General features: G+C 35.6%; 1 protein-coding gene across 1 annotated transcript in view; it reads right to left on the reverse strand.

Moving 5' to 3' along the window:
• Nucleotides 1-401: 401 nt before the first annotated feature.
• Nucleotides 402-21778, reverse strand: part of LOC134845130 (uncharacterized) — a 31171-nt gene continuing 9794 nt past the window's right edge. Inside the window, exons 3-4 of the mRNA XM_063862000.1 lie at nt 12805-12951; nt 402-739 (exon numbers count right to left, since the gene is read on the reverse strand). Coding sequence (XP_063718070.1) covers nt 605-739; nt 12805-12951 — 282 coding nt within the window. The 3' untranslated portion in view covers nt 402-604. The remainder of the gene's footprint in view (nt 740-12804; nt 12952-21778) is intronic.

The raw sequence follows: 21778 nt of genomic DNA on the forward strand, positions 1-21778 counted from the left end.
TAAATTAAACGGATTCCATCATATGCATGCTTTTGTTCCTAGATTACTCTATTTTGCTTTTAAAAAGTTAAATTTTACAAAAGGGTGGGATAGCTTTTTCCGATGGAAAAAATGTTCGAGAAGTTTTTTAGTCAAGTAGTAGTCGCTCACTTTTAGATCTGTTCATTTTGAAAATGATTCTCTATGTTAATCCTAGACTCTCTATCTCCCAACTTCTTCTTTTTTCAAACGGAAAAAAACTAGAAGAAAAACAAATTTATGAATTTGACAATGCGTTTTTAGGATGAACAGATCTAAATAAGTGAGCGACTACTATTTGACTAAAAAATTTCTCGAACATTTTTTCCATCGGAATAAGCTATCCTACAAACAAGTAAAATTTAACATTTGAAAAGCCAAAATTGTTCAAGGAATATATTTTATTTTCAACGATATGTCGGAATGATATTCTTTAAAGGAAAAAATGATTAAAAATTAAGGATGTAATGCGAAGGTAATGAACTCGTCGAAATAAAAAGTCCAATCCATAAATGAGGTTTATGAGCGCTCGAAAGAATATTAGCGTGAGGTTGTTTCTCGTTTATCGAGTCTATGGATGTTTTTTTCACGACACTAGATTCCTGGCCTTGACCACCTCACACATTTTGTCCACCATTGCAAGTCCCAACTCCTGTGTTCTGTCCAGGTACTTCTGCAAGGCTGATGCAATCCCCGATTCTTTTTTTCCCTCTTCAACCAGCTGAAACGAATCTTTTCAACAACCAAGTTTTTCAAAATTGTGGGAAAATTCTAGTCCATAACAAAGTGTTGCTAGAAGCGACTTTTATTTTTCGGCAATCCAAAACATCGTTTGTTATATTAAAAGTTTGCTCGACAATTTGCATATTTAGCGGGCAATTTTTCGCACAAATTCAATTTGTATGCATCAGAAGTTCAGCTGGGAAATTTAGAGTTTGGATTAAAAAAATAGCGGGGAATCTAAATATTAAATTCCTTTGTAGGTGAATAATTTGATAGCAAAATAATTGAGAAAGATGCCTAATAATCAGCTGAATATAAAAGCAAGGATAGCCTGTTACTGTGCAAGTAGACAGAATGTTCTAACCATAATTTTTTTTTTCAATTTTTTTTTCAAATTAATGTCGTTTTTTTCTGCGCGGTGTGATAAATTGATAAAAACTGAAAACTGAAATTAGGCATGTTTGAACTTAGGTAAAATAAGCCAATTGAAAAAATGTTTTTGTAGAAAAATACAAAAACGAAAATAAAATTGTAAAAAGAAGAATTTAAATCAAATTTTCAAAATTTTTTCCATTTTTTTTCAGAACTTTTTTTTCAATTTTTGATTACCAAATTGTCGCTGAGAAACTCCAATAAGTAGTTTTCTGGTATCATTTAAAAGCTTAATAGAGCTTTTTTTTTAGAAAAAACTATTTTTTGAACTCTCCTGCATTTTTTATCTTTAATCAATTGAAGTCAAATGTTAGTAATGCCAGCAAAAATTTTCCGATAAAAAATTTCACGAAAGAAGACTTTTTACGCATTTTTTTTCACCAATTTTTTTTACTGCTTTTTGTTTTCTAACAAGCTCAAGCTCCTACAGCGCTAATTTTAAATGAACTGATAAACGAATTTTTTAACTGAGTTCCCTGGTTCAATGTGAGTTTCTCTGAAATGGGGTTTAGTTTGAACAAAAAATGGTAACAATGTTGCAAGAAAATTTATTTTTTGATAATCTGAATCTAAAATTACATCTTTAAAGTGAATCAAAAATCAGTTGAGCAACCTCTTCCCGTAATGTCCAATTGAGCTATCTCCTCCCCCAAGCAACAACGGCAAGGCGCTACAAAAAAAAACATCAACAAAAGTATGTAGATGATTGACGGACTGAAGTTCATTTTATAAGTGTATCGAGTATTTTGAAAAACAATAAAAATCGAAATTTATAAGAAAATATATAATGCAAATTTTTGTTTGGGCCACCATTGTCTCACATCGAGTAAGGCAAATTAACAGGTTGGGTGCTCTAGCATTGTATCTTAATACCAAAAAATTAACATGGCACGCAATAGCAGTTTTTTTTTCATTTAGAACAGAAAAAAGTCGCTTTATGTGCATCAGTTTTTTTGATTCTTTTTTCACTCTGAAGTTAAAGTTTGAGCTTTTATATTGAAAACTTTGGCGTTCAAGTTTGATAGGAGAATCTGGTTTATGATTTTAACATCACTCAAGTACCTATTGAGCTATCCCTCATCCCCACACGAGAATGGGTGAGAGTGGAGATTGCCGCCGGAGAGAATGTCAAAGTGAAGGTCATAAGTAATTGGCCTGTTAGCAAATTACGTAATAGTTGCAGTAAAAGCAAATATAAAGTGAGAATCACATCATTCCTCTAAGCATGAAAAATTTTAAATTGTACAATTAACTAATTACTAACTAACTGCATCCTTTCTCCCTCTTTTGGGGAATAAAATTTTAATTTACTACACCGATAGTGTACTGTAACTAAACTAACGAAACTGGCTTCATACGATTAATGGATCTTTATGTGAATTGCAAAATCAGTATCCAAAAGTAATACGTCTAATATCCGGCGGATATAGTTCAATAAGGGGGTAGGAAAATAAATCATCATAGGTTTATGTTGACCAGATGATGAACGCATTCTAGGGCAAAACAATTTCTGCATGAGAGAGGAGTACGGCGACGTACGGTACATACATAAGAAAGTTTAATTTAATCCGAAGGGTTAGTGTGCAGAATAGATGAGATTGAAACAGCACCAAAGCCAAATATGGACCAAGCATAATCATTTACACTTACGACAACAGTTTGAAAAGTTTTCTAATTCTAAGTTAAAAAGTTCACTATCAAGTTCTGATTGTTCTTCAAAATTATCAGTCGCCATTCTTAGGGATTCGTCTGTTGATGAGGAAGAGATTTGTTCAGGTGTGGAGGATTCCGAATCGATCGTGACGATTTCCAAAGGAGTTTCGCTGTTAATGTGGTCCCATTTATCGCTATGGCCGTTTTCTAGGATGATCGGGTTTGATGCCGAACCAGAGGACGATTGAGCTAGATCTACAACATCTATAAAGAATCTTTTGCCGTAGAACTTTGGTGGACCTACATTTCTACTAGACCGGCCAATAATAGGAGAAACGTTACCAGGATTAGTTTGGAGCCCGGTTGCGGGAGCGGTCTCGTCAGAAGAATCTACAATTTCGTAGACCGCGAAGTTTGCTGTGGCATCTTCTTCCATCGGAGCAGTCGAGCTGTTCTGTGAGTCGAGCACCTTTGCGATCGTGGCGGCCTCGGCTGACGTGGATGACTCCCGACCCTGCGGTACCGGATCTGTCTCCGCCGGAATGATGCTTATTGGGCATTGTGTTTGTTGATCGTTTTCTGGGTTAGTGATGTCCTCTAAAATCTCAAATATAATGTTATTGTTGGGTTCGCAAAAACTACGGGTATGCTCCTGGTTCGAAGTTTTTATTGAGTCGGAAATAAATCGTTCTCTGGCTACATCTCTAAATCGGAAACCTCCCGCTATCCATTCCCAGTCACAAGTATCCGAAATATCCGAGGGAATCAACATAGATTCGTCTGAAGCAAAGTAACCTGGAGGTTTTGTTGTTTTTTTAGACCGGGTGGTTGTCTCCGAATAGCTTTTGAAGAGGGCTTCGACACACATGTCTTTGTCATGTTGTCCGATGATCCTAGTTCAATCTGATGTCGGGTCCTGAGTTGTGGCTTTCGGGTTTTGATTTTTCGTCTTGAGTTCTCGCGTTTCCGACCTACTCAACATTAGGGTTAGGAAAGTAAGGGAAAGAAATAATGCCTTTAAAAGATCGAATGTTAGTCGATTTTGATTTAGGTATAGCAATTTTTTTTCCGTCGGATAGTTCTACTGTCGAAGTAGACGAATTTATGATCTTTTTGTTTAATTCCCTATAAATTAGGTCTCCGTTGATGCTCCCGTTCGTTTTCCGTAAGATTTTATTTCTAAACGGATTCTGCAGTGGTATTCTAGTAATGGCAGTTTTCGAGGTGGAGGCGTAATCCGTGTCGTAACCCTTCTCTGTTGGTGATAGATTCTTCTTTGGAATCAAGGTGTTCACGTACCCGTCTTCGACTCTGTCATCGGCATTCCAATTCTTCGCTCTTTCCTTAGTTAGTATGGATTTCCCTTTGTCTAAAATTCCAATGGATGGTTTACCCGATGCCAGTTGTTTCTAATTTGTACTTGGTTTTCTATTAAAATGAATTTCAAAGGGAGAGCATTTAATTTTTGAATGGTAGGAGGATCGTAAGTTCCAGATAATTTTTGATACATCGTTTTGTAATGTATATTTTTGTGTTTCTTGGGGCATGGCTAACAATTTAATTTTTACAGTATGTACAAGTTTTTCAACTAATCCGTTGGAGTGATGGTCTCCTACTGTACAAAAATTAATTTTAATTTTATTTGAGTCGCAGAATAATTTAAAGTCTTGACTTGTATAATAAGATGCATGGTCGACACTAATTGAATAGGGAATGCCATGTAAAAATATATAATCTTGTAGAACTTCGATAACTGTTTTTGAAGAGGTTGAAGAGGTAATTTTTGCCGAACGAAGTTTTGAAAATCGATCAATTCAAAGTAAAATGTATTTGTTTGACCCCCAATATGAATCTAATGGCTAAGCAAAATCTAAATTGAGTTCTGCGTTTGGTTCTAGTAGGGGCGGAAGTTCACTGAACTGCGAACTTGGAATTATACTTTTCAAATTCTTACCCGTAATAGTACATTCTGAGCAGTTTATGCAGTGGAAGTAAATTTGCTTGTTAATATGGGGCCACCAGATGTATAGGGCCAAATACTTCATTACAAATTGGCCAAGATGGGTTTCATGGAGAGTCTTCATCATCGCGTTACTCAGGGTAAACGGTATAAGAAGTATGCCATCCATGAACAATAGTCCGTCAGATTCGTGTAAGTCTCTGGTAAAGTGTTTGAAATAAGAGAAGTTCGCATTAATCGTCTCAACTTTATTTTGAAGTGCTACTACAATAAGGCTCAACATAGGGTCGTCTTCAGTTAGAATAGCTACAAGCCTGGCGTTAAAAAGAGTATTTAAATCCAAGGGACGATCGGGCGACATCAAATTTTGGCGTTATTTATTTACAAGATTCTGATGATCTTTCAATAAAAGTAAATCTAAAGATATTGATATACCAGATGTAGACGGATTCCTTACAATTTTATTATTTTCCATATTAACAGTATCTACCATTTTTTTATCTACAAATGAATTATTTAATCTACAATTAGGAATTAGAAATAAAAAAAAATGGGGGGTTAGAAATGGAAATAATTAAAGAATTTGTGTTGGAATAATCCGTAGGAAAGCAATTTGATGTACAAAATTCAGTTCTGAAGTGATAAGATGAACAAATTGGAAAAAAAAAGTTAATCAGTTTTAGTACTGATGCTATAAGTTAATTACGTAATTTTGCGTAACCGGAAATTTCCAAACTTGAACCAATGTCTTTCTTTCGTTCTCCGACGGATTGATTGATTTACTATTTTTATTAATATTCGCTACTACAAATTCTTCTTCATGATATTGGTAACGCTTTTCCGGATGGATTTCTTGAAATTAAATCAGTAAAACCCATATTTTTTCCGGCGAGGTGTTTGATTGTAAAGTTAATGGTAGTAGCCTATCCACCCATCTTGTTAGTCTGCTATGATATGTTTCATTACGGTGATTTGTTGACAGGGCTGATAGCAAGGCTTTTTGATCTGTGATTACTTCTAAATCTGATCCATAAAGGTAATTTTTGTAGTGTTCGACCGCCCAGACGACTCCTAACAGTTCGAGTTCGTTAGTGGAATATTTTGACTCGTGAGGATTTAAAAACCGCGAGGCAAAAGAAATCGTTTTCCAATCACTCCCGTGGAGTTGTTCAAGGGAGGCCACCAATCCATTGTGTGAAGCGTCTGTTTTGACTCTAGTCTTACGTTTTACGTCAAAATGAGTATTTTCCGCGAGGTTGATGGTTTCTTGTTTGATTTTTTCAAATGCTTTTGTATGATCTGAATTCTACTGGAATATCGATTTCTTATTTAACAGAGCTCTGAGTGGGCTTCCTAAGGAAGCTAAATTCGGAACAAATTTAATGTACTGATTTATAGATCCGAAAAATGATCTTAAATTGTTCAGATTTTTTGGAATAGGTAGATCCTTTATCGCTTTTGTTTTGTCGAATAAAGGTGAGATTCTTGTGTTTGAGATTTTAAATCCCAACCATTCGACTTCTTTTTGAAAAAAAATAGACTTTGACCATTTAACTGCGAAATTATATTCGTCTAATGTCGATAAAAGTTTTATTACAACGTTTTTGTGGTCTAAGAAAGTTTCTTTGGATGCGATTTAAATATCATCCAAGTAGCAATTGGTAAAAGGAATATTCCCTAACGTTGAGTCCATTACTCTTTGGAATTTGTTAAGCATATCGCCTAAACCGTAAAAGCCAGTTAAAAATTTGTAAGTGCCAGTGATATCGCAGCCCACTGTATTAAAATTACATTGATTGCTGGTAAATTGCTGGTCTAAAGCGAGTTGGCTGTATGCATTTTTTTAAATTTAAGTTTGTAAACCATACTTCTCCAACGGAATCATATGCAATTTGTGCTGCTACATTGTCTACCAATTCATGAATATTCGGCATCTGGTATTTATTCTTGTATATCTGTTTGTTAATGAACTTTGAATCCAGAGCCAACTTGATTGATTTGTCTTTTTTGCAAGTAATGACGATTGGGCTAATAAAACGATCTTCGTCGCAGTTTTCTAGTTTTTTAAATTGTCCTTCGTGTTTTAACCTGTTAAGTTCAGTTTTGACTGAGTCCAGTAAGTGGAGGGGGACTCGTCTTCCCTTTAGTTGGATAGGTTTTAATGGTTCGTGAAAATGTGTAACTTTCATCTGATTTTCTGTTTTTCCGATCCGAAGGAATAAGTTTTTGAATGATTAAGAAATATTTGTAATTTTTCTTTCTTTATCTGTTGGTCAGATAAAATTTATGGACTTACACATCTGGTTTGTCTGGAAGTGTGGAAAACACTTCTGTGAAACTTCTATCCCCACTTTGGGTAGGTTGTCGTTTCCGAGGATGTTCTGCTCGTGTCCCTCGGTCACAAAGAAGTGGCAGTCGTCGTGTGACCAACCGTTGGAGAAGATCGGAAGTATAAATTTTCCAGAATAACTAATGGCGTTGTCTGTAAATCCACAGTATACATCCTTGGTTGCCTTGTCCATCGGATAGATTTTTAAATACGGATCTCAAAGCCTCAATTCATGTAGTACGTTCTTCTTGAGAAAACTAACCGGGCTAGCTGAGTCCACTTGTATATTTAAGATTACTTGTTATCTTTCCCGAGGCCAGTATTCAGTAGGTTTTTTAGTTCCTTTCCGTCATCGTTGAAAATTGGAGTGACATTTAATACAGAGTAATTGTCGTTTTCACTTTGTCTCGATTCCAACCATGCGTTTATGACGTCGCAGAATTCTCTATTTGCATGGTCGCTATTTACATCTGGGTGATCCGACGGATTAAAATCTGTATCATCTACAATTTGGGTGTTTACATTGTTTACATTTTTGCGATGAGATTTACAAAGTTTGGTAAAATAGCCTTTATATTTACAGGATGTACAAGTAGTATCCTTTGCAGGGCAAACCGCTAAGTGTCCTTTCGAAAAGGTCCCGCCACATTTCATGCAGGTGTTACTTCTTTCTAAATTCAGAGTTGGTTCTCTGTTTACAGTAAAATGGTTGTGTGGTCTATGTGCAGTTGATCCGTTGGATTTTAAATTATTTGTGAGTTTCAAGTGGTTTAAAATTCCCTTTTCATCGATGAGTGCTTCGTTCAGTGCTTCTCGTGGAGGTAGATTTTCGGTTAAGAGTTTCCGGTGGATGTCGTAATTTTTCATGTTTTTAATGAAAATATCCCTGATCCATTCTTCTTCTCCTGCGGCTATGTCACACTTTTTGGCCATTTCAGCTAGGGCTCCCCAAAGTTGTTCGAGATACTCTGTCGCGTTGTTTACAATTTAACAATTTGTGACGTTCAAATGTGACATTTGTCTTTCTGACGAAAGCGGTTGCTAGGAATTCCCAAAACTTTTTAAATGAAATTTGAAGTTTTTTTTATCTTTGTAAACTTTTGTCCGATTTTTCTTTTTTTTTCATTTCGTAGTGCGAGATACAAGATTGATCGTAATTTTTTATCAACTTCGTCCATTCTCATTCCATTAAATTTCTTGGTTTCTGTTTTAATGGATACCGTTTCCTCCTCATCGTAACGTCTTTCTTCTTGTATATTCCTGTCGATTCTTGATTTTCTTTGGTAATACAATTCGCTGTCCGTCGGATTTTCCAAATTTGGAGGTTGAGGATAATGTCTTTCCGAAGAATTTATTAAGTTTATGATATCCATGTTTTCTTTAGAGATAATAGCTAAATGAAAGAGATCGCTCCGTTCCTCCCGGGGAATTGGCGGATCCACAGTATGGTTCTGCCAAAATGGAGGTATTCCTCTCACGTTAGATTCGTTATTTGACTTTGCTATGATAAAATGTTTCTTTGTTGTAGCTAAATCTACTTTATACAATTAAAAGAATAAAAGAACAAAAGTGAATTAGAGCATTAGTGAGAGAGCATTCTCTCCGCCGGAGAGATTGTCAAAGTGAAGGTCATAAGTAAGTGACCTGTTAGCAAGTTACGTAATAGTTGCAGTAAATGCAAATATAAAGTGAGAATCACATCACACCGGAAATTGTCTGTGAAACTCCAAGCAATCTAATATCTCACAATACGTTGTCTAAAGTTAGCGCTATCTCAGAAAAACGAGTTTGAACTTATTAATTTTGCATATTATGATCACAGTATGATCACATTATGCAGTGAAACTCGGAAAGCATCAAAAATCTTGACATTTTTACGGAGTTAATTGTTTGTTCAGAAAAAATTTTTGACGCCCCGCTTGGGGATTTTTTTTTGTGTAATAAGCGGTTTGGATTAAAATGGTCTATTTAGCAGTTTCAACTTTCCTTCATTTTGATTATAATCAATTGTCAATGATTTGTGATGAGGAAAAACTGGCGGATTTTCAAAAATTCTGATTGGTTTAGGTTGTCTAAATTGATTTTCCGAGTGCTCCTAGAACACTATAAAAAGCTTATTTTGACAAATTTTTTTGCGCCGCAGGCAAATAAAAAAACAGGTAAAAATGCCGTTTTTTTTTTGAAAAATTAAAAAAAAGCGCTCCCGTTCAAAATAGGCATATAATGGGGCCGAAGGCGCTTTTAGAATTGTAAGGGTCGGTTTGCCGAAAAATGATGTCTTAAATTAATACCGCAGGGGGGCCTTTGGTTGGTGAGAGAGCCCGACTCCCTGAGGGGAGAAAATCATCCTTCCTAAATCTGGTGAAGTGTACTCTGTCAAATTATAATAGAAATAGCGCGCGGGTAAACTGATTTCTTTTTCATGGGCATGCTATTCGGCTCACAGTCCCACCTGCTAGTAGGCTGGATTTGGATCAGAATTGGGCCAGTATTTTTGGACTATTGCAAAAAGCTTACAGCAATAATTTACGTTACAGTGAAATAAGACAGAATTTACAAAAACTCTTTTTTTTAAATCCCTCTATGTCGCGAGTTGGAAATGAAATCAAGGAAATTTTCTCATTTACTGGTGCGAAGTTTTTTTAGTTTTCAGACTAAGTTAGAGCTCACTGGCTGTTACGATGATTGTAAATAAACATGTTTGCTTACCTGTTATCAGGGGCGGATTTAGGGAGAGGGGGGGAAGCCTCCCCCCCCCCCTCAGGGATTCGACCCCCTGCCGACCCAAAGGGTCCCCCCTTTGATACTTTTAAGAAATACAGTTTTGGCTGACCAACCTTAAAGTTTTTCTAAAGGCGCCTTTGGCGCCAATATATACTAATTTTGAGGGGGGAGCGCGCGCCGAAAAAACGCAATTTTTTGGTCAAAATTTTCCAAAAAGTGCCTAAAAACGCCTTTTTTAGCCTATTTTTTCAAAATTTTGAGTGCGGCGCAGAAAATTTGGCCAAAATAGAGACAAAACAGTGCTTTGGGAGAGCTCGAAAAATCAATTTGGTTGACCTAAAAAAAAGGTCGACAAAATTTTCGAAATTTTTTTGAAAATCCGCCCCCCCTCGAGAAAATCCTAAATCCGCCCCTGCCTGTTATTACTAGCTCATTAAATATTTTACAGTGCCTCTAGCAAAATGTGCGGACCGTTTATTAAGCTTTGCGGACAGTTTTTTTCTAGATCGACCAGATTAAAAATACAAGACAATTTTGAAGACCCTGTGACAAAACATGGCTATATACAAACATGTTGGTCAAACATGGCTATATCTGGTCAGACTTAACTATACCTGGTCAGACATAACTATATCTGGTATCTGGTCAAAAAAGGTTATACCTGGTCAGACATAACTATACCTGGTCGGACATAACTATACCTGGTCGGACATAACTATACCTGGTCAGACATAACTATACCTGGTCAGACAAGACTGTACCTTGTCATATATGACTATACCTGGTCAGACAAGATTATACCTTGTCAGATATGACTATACATGGTCAGACTTGACTATGACACGCCTTTTTCTTCAACATTTGTTTGTTAGAACTGCGGTAAAGCCTCTTAACATCAATTTTTGGGCTTGCTACTTCCAATGCTGGGAGAGGAAGTGTCTCCCATGGGCTGCGAGATGCGACAGAAAGGTGAGCTGCACCCGAGGCGAGGAAGAGATGAGGTGAGAAGACAAGAAGGGGCTTGCGACTTCTAATGCTGGGGCAAGAAGTGTCTCCCATGGGCTGCGAGATGTGACAGAAAGATGAGCTGCACCAGAGGCGAGGACGAGATGAGGTGCGAAGACGAGAAGGGGCTTGCGACTTCTAATGCTGGGGCAAGAAGTGTCTCCCATGGGCTGCGAGATGCGACAGAAAGATGAGCTGCACCAGAGGCGAGGAAGAGATGAGGTGAGAAGACGAGAAGGGGCTTGCGACTTCTAATGCTGGGGCAAGAAGTGTCTCCAATGGATGCGAGATGTGACAGAAAGATGAGCTGCACCAGAGGCGAGGACGAGATGAGGTGCGAAGACGAGAAGGGGCTTGCGACTTCTAATGCTGGGGCAAGAAGTGTCTCCCATGGGCTGCGAGATGCGACAGAAAGATGAGCTGCACCAGAGGCGAGGACGAGATGAGGTGCAAAGACAAGAAGGGGCTTGCGACTTCTAATGCTGGGGCAAGAAGTGTCTCCCATGGGCTGCGAGATGCGACAGAAAGATGAGCTGCACCAGAGGCGAGGACGAGATGAGGTGCGAAGACGAGAAGGGGCTTGCGACTTCTAATGCTGGGGCAAGAAGTGTCTCCCATGGGCTGCGAGATGCGACAGAAAGATCAGCTGCACCAGAGGCGAGGACGAGATGAGGTGCGAAGACGAGAAGGGGCTTGCGACTTCTAATGCTGGGGCAAGAAGTGTCTCCCATGGGCTGCGAGATGCGAAAGAAGATGACCTGCACCAGAGGCGAGGACGAGATGAGGTGCGAAGACGAGAAGGGGCTAGCGACTTCTAATGCTGGGGCAAGAAGTGTCTCCCATGGGCTGCGAGATGCGACAGAAAGATGACCTGCACCAGAGGCGAGGACGAGATGAGGTGCGAAGACGAGAAGGGGCTAGCGACTTCTAATGCTGGGGCAAGAAGTGTCTCCCATGGGCTGCGAGATGCGACAGAAAGATGAGCTGCAGCAGAGGCGAGGACGAGATGAGGTGTGACACCCAGCCTACCCAACCGTAGCCTCAGCCATAACAGGAACCTTCACGGGGCAGTAGGGGGCTCAGCAGGTAACTCACTCTCTGAACTCAACCAACCACAAAGAGGCTGTAGATGAATCTTAAGGACTGCTTGATTTTGCGCAGGCGTATAACTTCTATTTATGAGCGTATTTGATTTTGAAATAATTCAGATATAATTGCATCATTTTGTTTCAGATTTTTAATATTGTTCTGTTTGATCAGTTGATAATTTGAATTTTGGCCTACAGAGTTTTTAAAAAGCGTTTTTGATATAGGTATGATCATGTATTATTAGGTCTGGTCGATCAGGTATGATCATGTCTGGTCCAGGTATGATCATGTAAAGTCAGGTATGATCATTACTGGTCCAGATATGATCATTTACAGTCAGATATGACCATGTCTGCTTCAGGTCTGGGCCAGGTGTGATCAGGCCTGTCTCAGTTATACTTTATATCTGATCACATCTGACTCAAGATCTTACTTTTTCCATAGTTATCATGTCTGTACTGTACATGTCTGGTTTACACATGTACAGGGAAAAAAGTGACATGCTTCAGGACTGATTTAGATGTGAAATTTGTACGAAATTTCGACGTCCAGAATTGAATGTAATTCTAAATTTCAGTACGGTTAGTAGCAAAGTGGATCAAAAACAGTGGGCCAATGATCGAAATATTAAATCAATAAAAATAACTGAAACTCCAGGGGGGAGAATTTGTATGCAATTGGCTAAACAAAATATCCAACGTTTGATTTATTTAATTCAAAACTTAAGCCTCCTGCATAGGCTCAAAATCAGAGAAGAAAAGGGGAAGGATAATGCAGAAAATGACAAAAACCTAAATTATTTCGAAAAACTTATGAGAAGCATCATAAACCACGTAAATAAGCACGCTTTTTGCAGACGTGAAATTGATACCTGTTTGGCAGCCTTGTTGCGTGCCTCGGGGGAGGAGTCAGTGCGTATAGTGAGCAAGATGCCCCCACTGTCTTTACCCAACTGAGTGAGGACGAAGTTCTCCAGACAGCTATCGGCCAGTCCATTGATGCTCTCCATCCTCTTCGTCTAAACATAGAATACATATAAATGATTAGGGTCAAGTTGGCATCCGCTCTTAAAACAGGTAAAGCAGCTGTTTACGAACTCAATCTTACAAGTTATAAAATTCTTATAAGATTTCGAGTTGCACTATTACCAGTGGATGCATCAACAATCCCAGATGAACTCCCTACACGAAAATGTTAGTCATGCAAATTCCATATATTTTATGTAGTTATACAAACAAATTCCATGTAGTTAAACATTTTTTTTCATGACCTCTCGGCTGTACAACATTTAAAATGCAAAGTCTTACCTCATTAGTGTAGGTTATTTTTTTGATAGTCATACAACTATAAAGACTTACAACTAGAATATAATGTTTAAAATGCAGTGTTTAACGTAAAAAGTGTGTGTTGTTTTTAGATTCTTTGTAATGATTGGATGTAAAAAATCATGTTCCTCAAGAATTTCTTTATGTTCTGAGTCGTTTTTGGCTTGATAAGTTTCAACATTTGGGTTAAATGGTGATCACTCTGTTTGTGTATGTTGTCAATCAATTAGAAATTATCTGCTTATTAACATTTCATTGTGCTCCTTAACCGGAAGCATTTTTGTTTCATAATGAAGGTGTTCTTTTGCGTAGCCAGTTACTTTTGTAAATTCAATTTTTTCTCAAGTTCGAAATTTAACAAGAAGCGGATTTGAATTGGAATTATTTATTGGGAAAATATACTTATACAGTATTTAACTCACAGCGATCGCGCAAAATGCCTGAGGCTCATTGAGGCGACACCCTGAAAAACTAAAAAAAACACGAGGTTTAAGATACTAAAAAGCAAGAAAAAATGATTTCATGTATATCGGAATTGTCTATCACAAAACAGTTCTCAATTATATACCTGTATATATTCATTTAGTTTATCCTTAATTGTTCTCAGGCAGCATTTTGTTTGAGTATAAAAAATTGGAAAAAATCTGTTTATCCTCTGGCTGAACAACCTGTGCAGCCTCAGCCCATTTGTTCTTACTTGTAGTAATTTGAGAGTTTTTGATTGGCAAGCTCTTGTGCATCTCCTTTGGAAAAATTGTTTTTAGTTTAAAACAAAGTAGAAATTTTTTAAGCAACTGATCAATAACTTCTGTATGTAGTTGACCGAGAAAGGTTTCGACGACCGTTTTATATCTGGCTTTATGAAAATTTGGCATCACTGTTTCGAAAATTCTTTTAAAAAATTTGGTTCTTTATACCCGTTTTAGCATTAATGAAAATTTTTGCAAAAATTTTTGTTGAGCTGCCATATGCTAGAAAGCCATACAAAAAAACGACTTGACATAAACATTATCAATTCTCGAGCGAAAATTTTTCCTTGTTTGATATAATAAAACTTTATAAGAGCCAAATTTTTTAGCAATATTTGGGGATAAAATTTCAAAAAATTGTCGATTACGACGTCTTAGTATTGTCGATTACTCCGAGGGACACTTCGCCTTTTTTGGTTGTCCGACCAAAAATAGCTACCTGACTTTTTTGTTAATTGTTACATTATTGGCTTGCACTACAAGTCAATATTTTAATTTTTTCCTTGAATTCTTGTACTGCGGTTAAATTTTTATTGGTGCAAAACAGCGCTAGGTCACCCGCAAAAGACTACGTTTCACGTTTTTTGAATTAATAGAAAGGTCATTTATGTAAAGTAGAAACAGCAGCGGCCCAAGTACCGAGCCCTCTGGAATATCCTATTTTATCTGTTGCATATCCGAACTCTTTCCATTGGAAGATGAGTATAGGCAACGATCAGTTAAATATGATTATATCAGTTCCTCGCATAGACCACGAAAGCCATAGCCTTCATAGTTTTTTCATCAGAATAGTATGATCGAGAGTGTCAGACGCTTTTTGAACAACTATAAAACAATCTAATTCCTATGTTTTTGAATCTTTGCATGATCGCATAATTTCTGTTGCTATAATGATTGCGTGGAAAAATCAAGGGTTTTTCCTGGCACCAAATTGTTCCTCTGCAAGGATGTTAAACTTAAAAATAAATTTCAATAAAAAATTTAAAAGCTTTCTTGATAACTTTTCTTAATGCTGAAAGAATGCTTACTGGTCTAAATTTTGATGGGTACTCGTAGAAACACTTCTTATGAAAAGGTAAAAAAAATTTGATTGTTGAAAACTCGGCTAGAAAAATAGAGAAGTCGTTCGGCTTAACTCTAAAACCATTAAGGTTCTGATTGTCAAGTGTCTCGGCCGAGTTTTCTCCAATGTCAACAAAAAACAAAAACAGTTTGAATTCATTCAAATCGATTGGAAAAAATTTTTTCTTTTTTTTCTCGTGAAAATTTTTAACGGCAAAAAACAAAGATTTGGAGTTATCAAAAGGTTTTTTTTTGTCATAATTGCCCTTCTGTTCTGTCAATTGAGACAAACAACTTTAGCACTTGACATTCAATGCTGAAAAAGTTAATTTTCTAATGTTTTGAAAAAAATAAATTATCTAGCCTATCTCGTTTATCGCAAAGGATTTTAGTTTTACGTTTCAACCATGATTTTTGTTTTTATTATGATTTTTTCAAGCGGACAAAATTTATAAAAAACGTCGAAAATCGAGTTAACCAATGAATCAAAAAGGTGATTTTCATTTTTATCAATTATATGATTTGAGACAAATAAGAGCTTGCAATGAAAGTTATCGCTCTTACAACAGCCAATTTTCCTCCGTAAAACGAATGTACCGACTTTTTTCTCAAATAATTTAATATCAAAGTCTACTTTCAAAGCATACTGATCACATATTTTACTCTGAACGGTTTTCATTGTCCTAAAAATTTATTTAATAAATAAGATCAAGGCATGAGCTCAAACTGGTAACTCTGGTTGGTAATGAGTTTTGAACTGAAAGTCCGAAAAATATCAAAAAAATAAATTAGTCGAACGCTTAATTTCAATGCTGATCAAGAATATCTACGTTAAAGCCCCGCATGAAAGGATGCTTTTCTCGGCGGTATTTAAATAAAATCATAATGTTTCCGCTCCTGTAGTAACTTACCAAGGAGTGTTGATGATGGTCGGTACAAAATGCAGATTTATTTTTTTATCTGTGTGGTCACTCAAAGAAAAAACCATATTTTCTATTTTACTTTTGATAGTTTTTGTGTCTACGTGTGCACGTTGTATCACAAATGCCGCAATACGTCCAACTTTTTTTCCTGGCCTGTTGCGAGTTGAGATTTTTTTGGTAAGCATCAAGGTAGTATAAATTTAAGGTTCGTCATCATGCAACCATGTTTCGCAAAAACCTACTACTGCGGATAACGAGTCTAAACAACCTATTTCTCATTTTAGCAGGTCACGATGGTATCTTAAGATCGTATTTTACGAAAAAACAAAAAACAATTTTAGGTAGATTAATCATCGCTGGGTTTTTCATAACAAACACTAATTTTATAAGCACTTAGAGCTTGGCTATCACTTTATCTCGCTTGACCCTGCCAACCATAACTAACCGAATCTATATATCAACAACAAAATGTTTTAGAAGGGTTCTCTCGTACAGGAGAAACCATTTTGGTTACTTGAGTCTGATCAAGCTGATAAAGCTTGTCTCCAGTTTCTTTTTTGGGTTTTCTCTCAAGAGGTTTTATTTTTCGATGAAAGTGTTCTTTTGCGTAGCCAGTTTTTTTTGTAAATTATGTTTTTGCTCAAGTTTGAAAGTTGACAGGACGGGAATAATACGAAACGCTATAACTACTGGCTGAATTGTTGACCTTTAGTAATTTTGCTACCTATGTACTTCTATCACGTCATTTTGGTGGATGGCATTGAGTTGAATGAAAGTCTTCTACTGACGACGATAGTGTTCCATTTGGGTCAGTTTTAAATAGTCTTTTTTTTTCTTTTGCAGTCACGAAACACTTCTCCAACGAGATTTCTCTAATGAATGAGCCCAAGCAAAGAAAGGGGTTAATTCAAATTATTAACACTCACCAAGACATTCGATTTTTTGATATCTTTTATTACTATGGTATGGTGTTAGTGTAATCAGTGCATGTGAGATGGTTTTCAGAAAAAATTCTAAATTTTACCGTTATTTGAAATTGGCGAGTGTATTTCTCCAACAATGAAGTCAGATCATTTTGATTCTGATTTTTTTTGTTTTCAAAAACTGCAATGATTGCTCAAAATTTTAGATTTCGAAAAAACTATTGTTCATTAATTTTGTATCGGCTATATTGGTTATTATGTACTCCTTTTCAATAGCTGCGGTGCTTGGTATGGTATTTGTGACAGACATTGTAATTTGTTGAAAGACGTTAAAATTGACTACAGACATTGTATGTATATAAATTGACCCGCAAAAAAATAAAACGAAATCGTTTTTACTCTGCTTTACCAAAACGTCAATGTAAAAATGGAAGGATTTGTTTAGAAATTCAATACATACCCGCTCACTCATAGCGAATAAGAAATGTTCAGTCATAACCGCAAATTATAGGACATGAATCCACCATAACCTTTTCAGCGGTGATCGAAATCAATAATGAAGTTCTAAGAACACAGTTTTAGAGCACAATAACACTGCCCTAATAAGCATGACTTTTTAAAGAACAAAAATTTGAATTTACTCAAAGAAACTTCATCATTACCTCCGTTTTCCCGCAATTGAGCCAATTTGAACAAACATTGGGATGAGAACTAAATTGGCCATTAACAAAGAAACATACCATGTTAACATGTCTACAGCAAAGAACAGTGCTGATTTAAATTAATCGGACAAACAAACAAAATTTGAAATTTCAAACGAATTTTTTTCCGCAACTCTCAACCAAGGTTTCACCTCAAAAAATGGTCATTTTGGCTTTTAAAACAACAAAACTTTTAATTTTTTTCATCACTTCTGTCAACGCCTACGTTTTCCTGCATGTGAGCTAATTTGGACAAACACTGGGTTGAATTAGAGGGCCATTGACAAAGAAACATATTATGTTATCATGTCTTTAGCAAATTACAGTGCTGATTTAAATTAACCGAACAAATAAACAAAGTTCGAAATTTCAAGCGCATTTTTCTTAAAATTGGTTTTAAATTAAGCAAAAAATAAGCAGAACAAAAATTGCTTAAAGTTTCATCAGAATTGATATGGTGCACTTTTTTCTCCAAAATTCTCAAACTTAATTTCACTCCAAAAATTGGTAATTTTGGCTTTTTTAAATAATCAAGACTTACGCTGAAACTACTTTGTTAATAAATGAGAAGTTCAGGGCGAAGTTCTGAATGTTCGGACTGCCTTTTAAGATCTATGGAGCAATAATAACATGAAAATTTTTTTTTTTCAGATTTGAGATTTTTGTGAAAATCATCCCCCACGCCATATAAAAAAAGTGATAGATTTGGCTGCTAGCAAAAATGAATTAAGACAAAAAAGCTTTCTTCAACCAATTTGGAACGATTTCTAAGACATTTTAAATCTTCGCTTACGCGTTAATAGCGCAAAACATATCCCGCGTTAATTGTCCCAAATTGGCCAAAATGGCAATCTTAAAGCCCCATAACTTAACAAAAATTGATCACTGGTGAAATATCTCTGCATATTTAAGCTCAAGAAAACAATACTTTTTAAATGATATATATATATATATATATATATATATATATATATATATATATATATATATATATATATATAAATATAAATATATAAAAATCAGTCAAAAACCTTTAGTTAAAAAGTCGAAAGTTGTCTGAAGAAAAAAACAACCCCGAGCACAAATATGCCGTTATTTTTGTTTAGAAAGTCGGAACAAAATTGGATCACAAGAAGCCTATTACAATCCCAACGTAGATCTAGAAAAGTTAAATCTCCAAAAATTTGTGCCGACTGTTCACAATCTCGACTACCAAGCAAAAATATTTTCATTTATACAGGTTTTTGGAGAGTTAATTTTTCTAGAATTTTGTTTTAATGTGTAAGAAGCTTCTTGTGATATAGTTTTCTCATCTATTAACAAAGTATCTTCAGCAGAGTTTTTGGGGTGAAGTTTTGATTGAGAATTTTGGAGAAACTTTCGGTACCATATTAAATCTGATGAAACTTTTGTTTTCTTCATTTTTTGTGTAATCTCAACCCAAATTGAGAAAAACGCATTTGAAAATTCAATTTTTGTTTGCTTTGTCCGGATAATTTAAATCAGCCTCATGTATTCTCCTAGCTGCTAAGAATTTGCTACAACATTCGACACAGTGGATCACGATATCCTGCGGCATGATGAAAAATTGTCCTCATCACAAATTCGAGTCAGGGCAACAGTGGACGAACTTCTATACAAAAAGTCCAAAACAACGACAGAAAGACAAATATCTCCTCATGATCATGTCTTGTCTTCAAATTGAAAAGTAAAAATGAATTTTGACCCTCGCTTGCGCCTTTAAAACAAAATTTATATATATTTTGTGGTAATTTTCAACTCAATTTACTCCCGATTGCAATTTTTTCCACATTGTTCTGTTCTGGATGTGGGTTTTTTCCAGAGTGGGTCTAGGAAATTGGATTAACTCTATCTTAAATGAAGCAGGCTAGCGAAATACATCACTTTGTTCTCGAAGTTGAATTTTTCAGGGCTTGCTGTGCAAGTAGTACAAAAATTTCCATAGATTAAATTGCAAAACATTTTGTTCCGACTTGAAAAGAAAATAAGGGATAATTGGGCGATTTTTTCAGAAAAATTTTGATTTGATAAATCAGCGTTGTTGACTGAAATGATTGGTGTTGTTGAGACTTTCAGGTCAAGTTTTAAAAAATTCATCTGTGACAGATTTGTGTTAGGTTATAGGGAATTGAAAGTGGCTGAGTTGGACTTAAATCACGCATATATGGCAATTGTATTACTGTAAAGTGAATCACGTCATTAAGTCTTATTTTCAGGATCGGACACGCTATATACACCATTTTGGACTTCACTCAGTACAAAATGAGGAAAAATATGGAAGAATTTTTTTTTTTTTTTTTAAATTATTTCAATCCATTCTGATTCCAGTGGAAGATAAATTTTAAAAATTTGGTAGAAAACTTGGTTGAAAAAATTTTAAAAAAAGAAAAAATTTTTTTCTATATTTTTCCTCATTTTGTACTGAGTGAAGTCCAAAATGGCGTATGTAGCGTGTCCGATCCTAAAAATAAGACTAAATGACCTGCTTCACTTTACAGTAATACGATTGCAATATATGCGTGTTATAAGTCCAACTCAGCAACTTTCAATTCCCTATAACTTAACACAAATGTGTCACAGATGATTTTTTTAAAACTTGACCTCAAAGTTTCAACAACGCCAACCATTTCAGTCAACAACGCTGATTTATCAAATCAAAATTTGTCTGAAAAAATCACATAATTATCCCTTATTTTCTTTTCAAGTCGTAACAAAATTTTGTGCAATTTAATCTATGGACATTTTTGTACTATTTGCAGAGCAAGCCCTGAAAATTCCACTGCGAGAACAAAGTGATGTATTTCGCTGGCCTGCTTCATTTAATACAAAATGATTTCTAAGACGGATCAAATGTTCGCTTACGCATTAATTGCACGAAATATATCACGCGTTAATTGTCCCAAATTAGACAAATTTACAAATTTTAAAGGGCTATAACAGCAATAAAAATCTAAAACACTCTTTTAAAGGAAAGTTAAAGCTACAGTATCTACTTGTTTTTTAAAACATTGAAAAAACATTTAGGAGTACTTACTTCTAGCTCCAATCACAACTGAAAGAGCTTTTATAGGATAGACCGTTGGACCTACATAGTTCAAATTTTAAACTTGGTATCTGGATTTGCTCAAAAAACACAGATCCGACTAATTCCTTAATAGTTTTAAGATTATCCAGATATGTGCTCTGCAGTAAAAGTTTTAATGCGGTAATTGAAACTGACTACAATGCTGATTTAAATTATCCTGAGAAATCAATTTAACTTGAAATCTAAAATGCGTTTTTCTAAAATTGGGTTGATGTTTGACGTGACCAATTTTGCTTAAACATTTTCTACTGAGTTAATATGGTGCAATTTGTTTTACAAAATTTAAGCCCAAAAATGTTCCCTAATAACGATCATTTTGGCTTTGTTTAGTCAACCAAAATTTACTCAAAATTATTTGTTTACTTACTGACAAAGTTATATCTCTATTATATCATACACGTTTGGAGATAACACCCTTCTTAAATTTTGTTGAACGTAAGGAACTTGCAGTGATATAGTTTTGTCGGTAAATAAACAAATAGGTTTGAGTAATTCTTGATTGACTCAATAGAGCCAAAAATGATCGTTTTTGGTGTAGTTTTTTGAGCCCAAATTTTGCATAACAAATTGCACCATATTAATGCTGTTATAACTTTAAGCAAGTTTGGTCTACGTCATTTTTTTTTGCTGAAATCTACGCATTTTGAGAAAAAAGCGATTTAAATTTCAAATTTTAATCATTCTGTACGGATAATTTAAATCAGCTTTAAACTAGAGTCGGATGGAATCGCTGCAGATTTCTCTTACATGAAGTCAATCAGAAGTCAGCATTATCACGTGAATGAGCACCGAAAAAGTCTGTTCGTAATTGTTGTTTCGGTTCGTATTGATTATTTTTCAGTCGGTTCGGTTATTGGGTTAAGTTGAGTTAATTTCAGATCTCTTTTGTTTAGTTTGGCCGCTTTTGACTGATTAAGAAAAGTTTGTGTTTTTTGATAGTCGAACACGCAATTAGCAAGCTAATTTGGGTTTAAACTCTTACAACTACAGTGCTGATTTAAATTAACCGGACAAAGCGCATTTTTCTCAAATTGGGTTGAGTTTAGGTGAAAACTT

This window comes from Symsagittifera roscoffensis, chromosome 4, assembly GCF_963678635.1.
Source record: "Symsagittifera roscoffensis chromosome 4, txSymRosc1.1, whole genome shotgun sequence".
Lineage (NCBI taxonomy): Eukaryota > Metazoa > Xenacoelomorpha > Acoela > Convolutidae > Symsagittifera > Symsagittifera roscoffensis.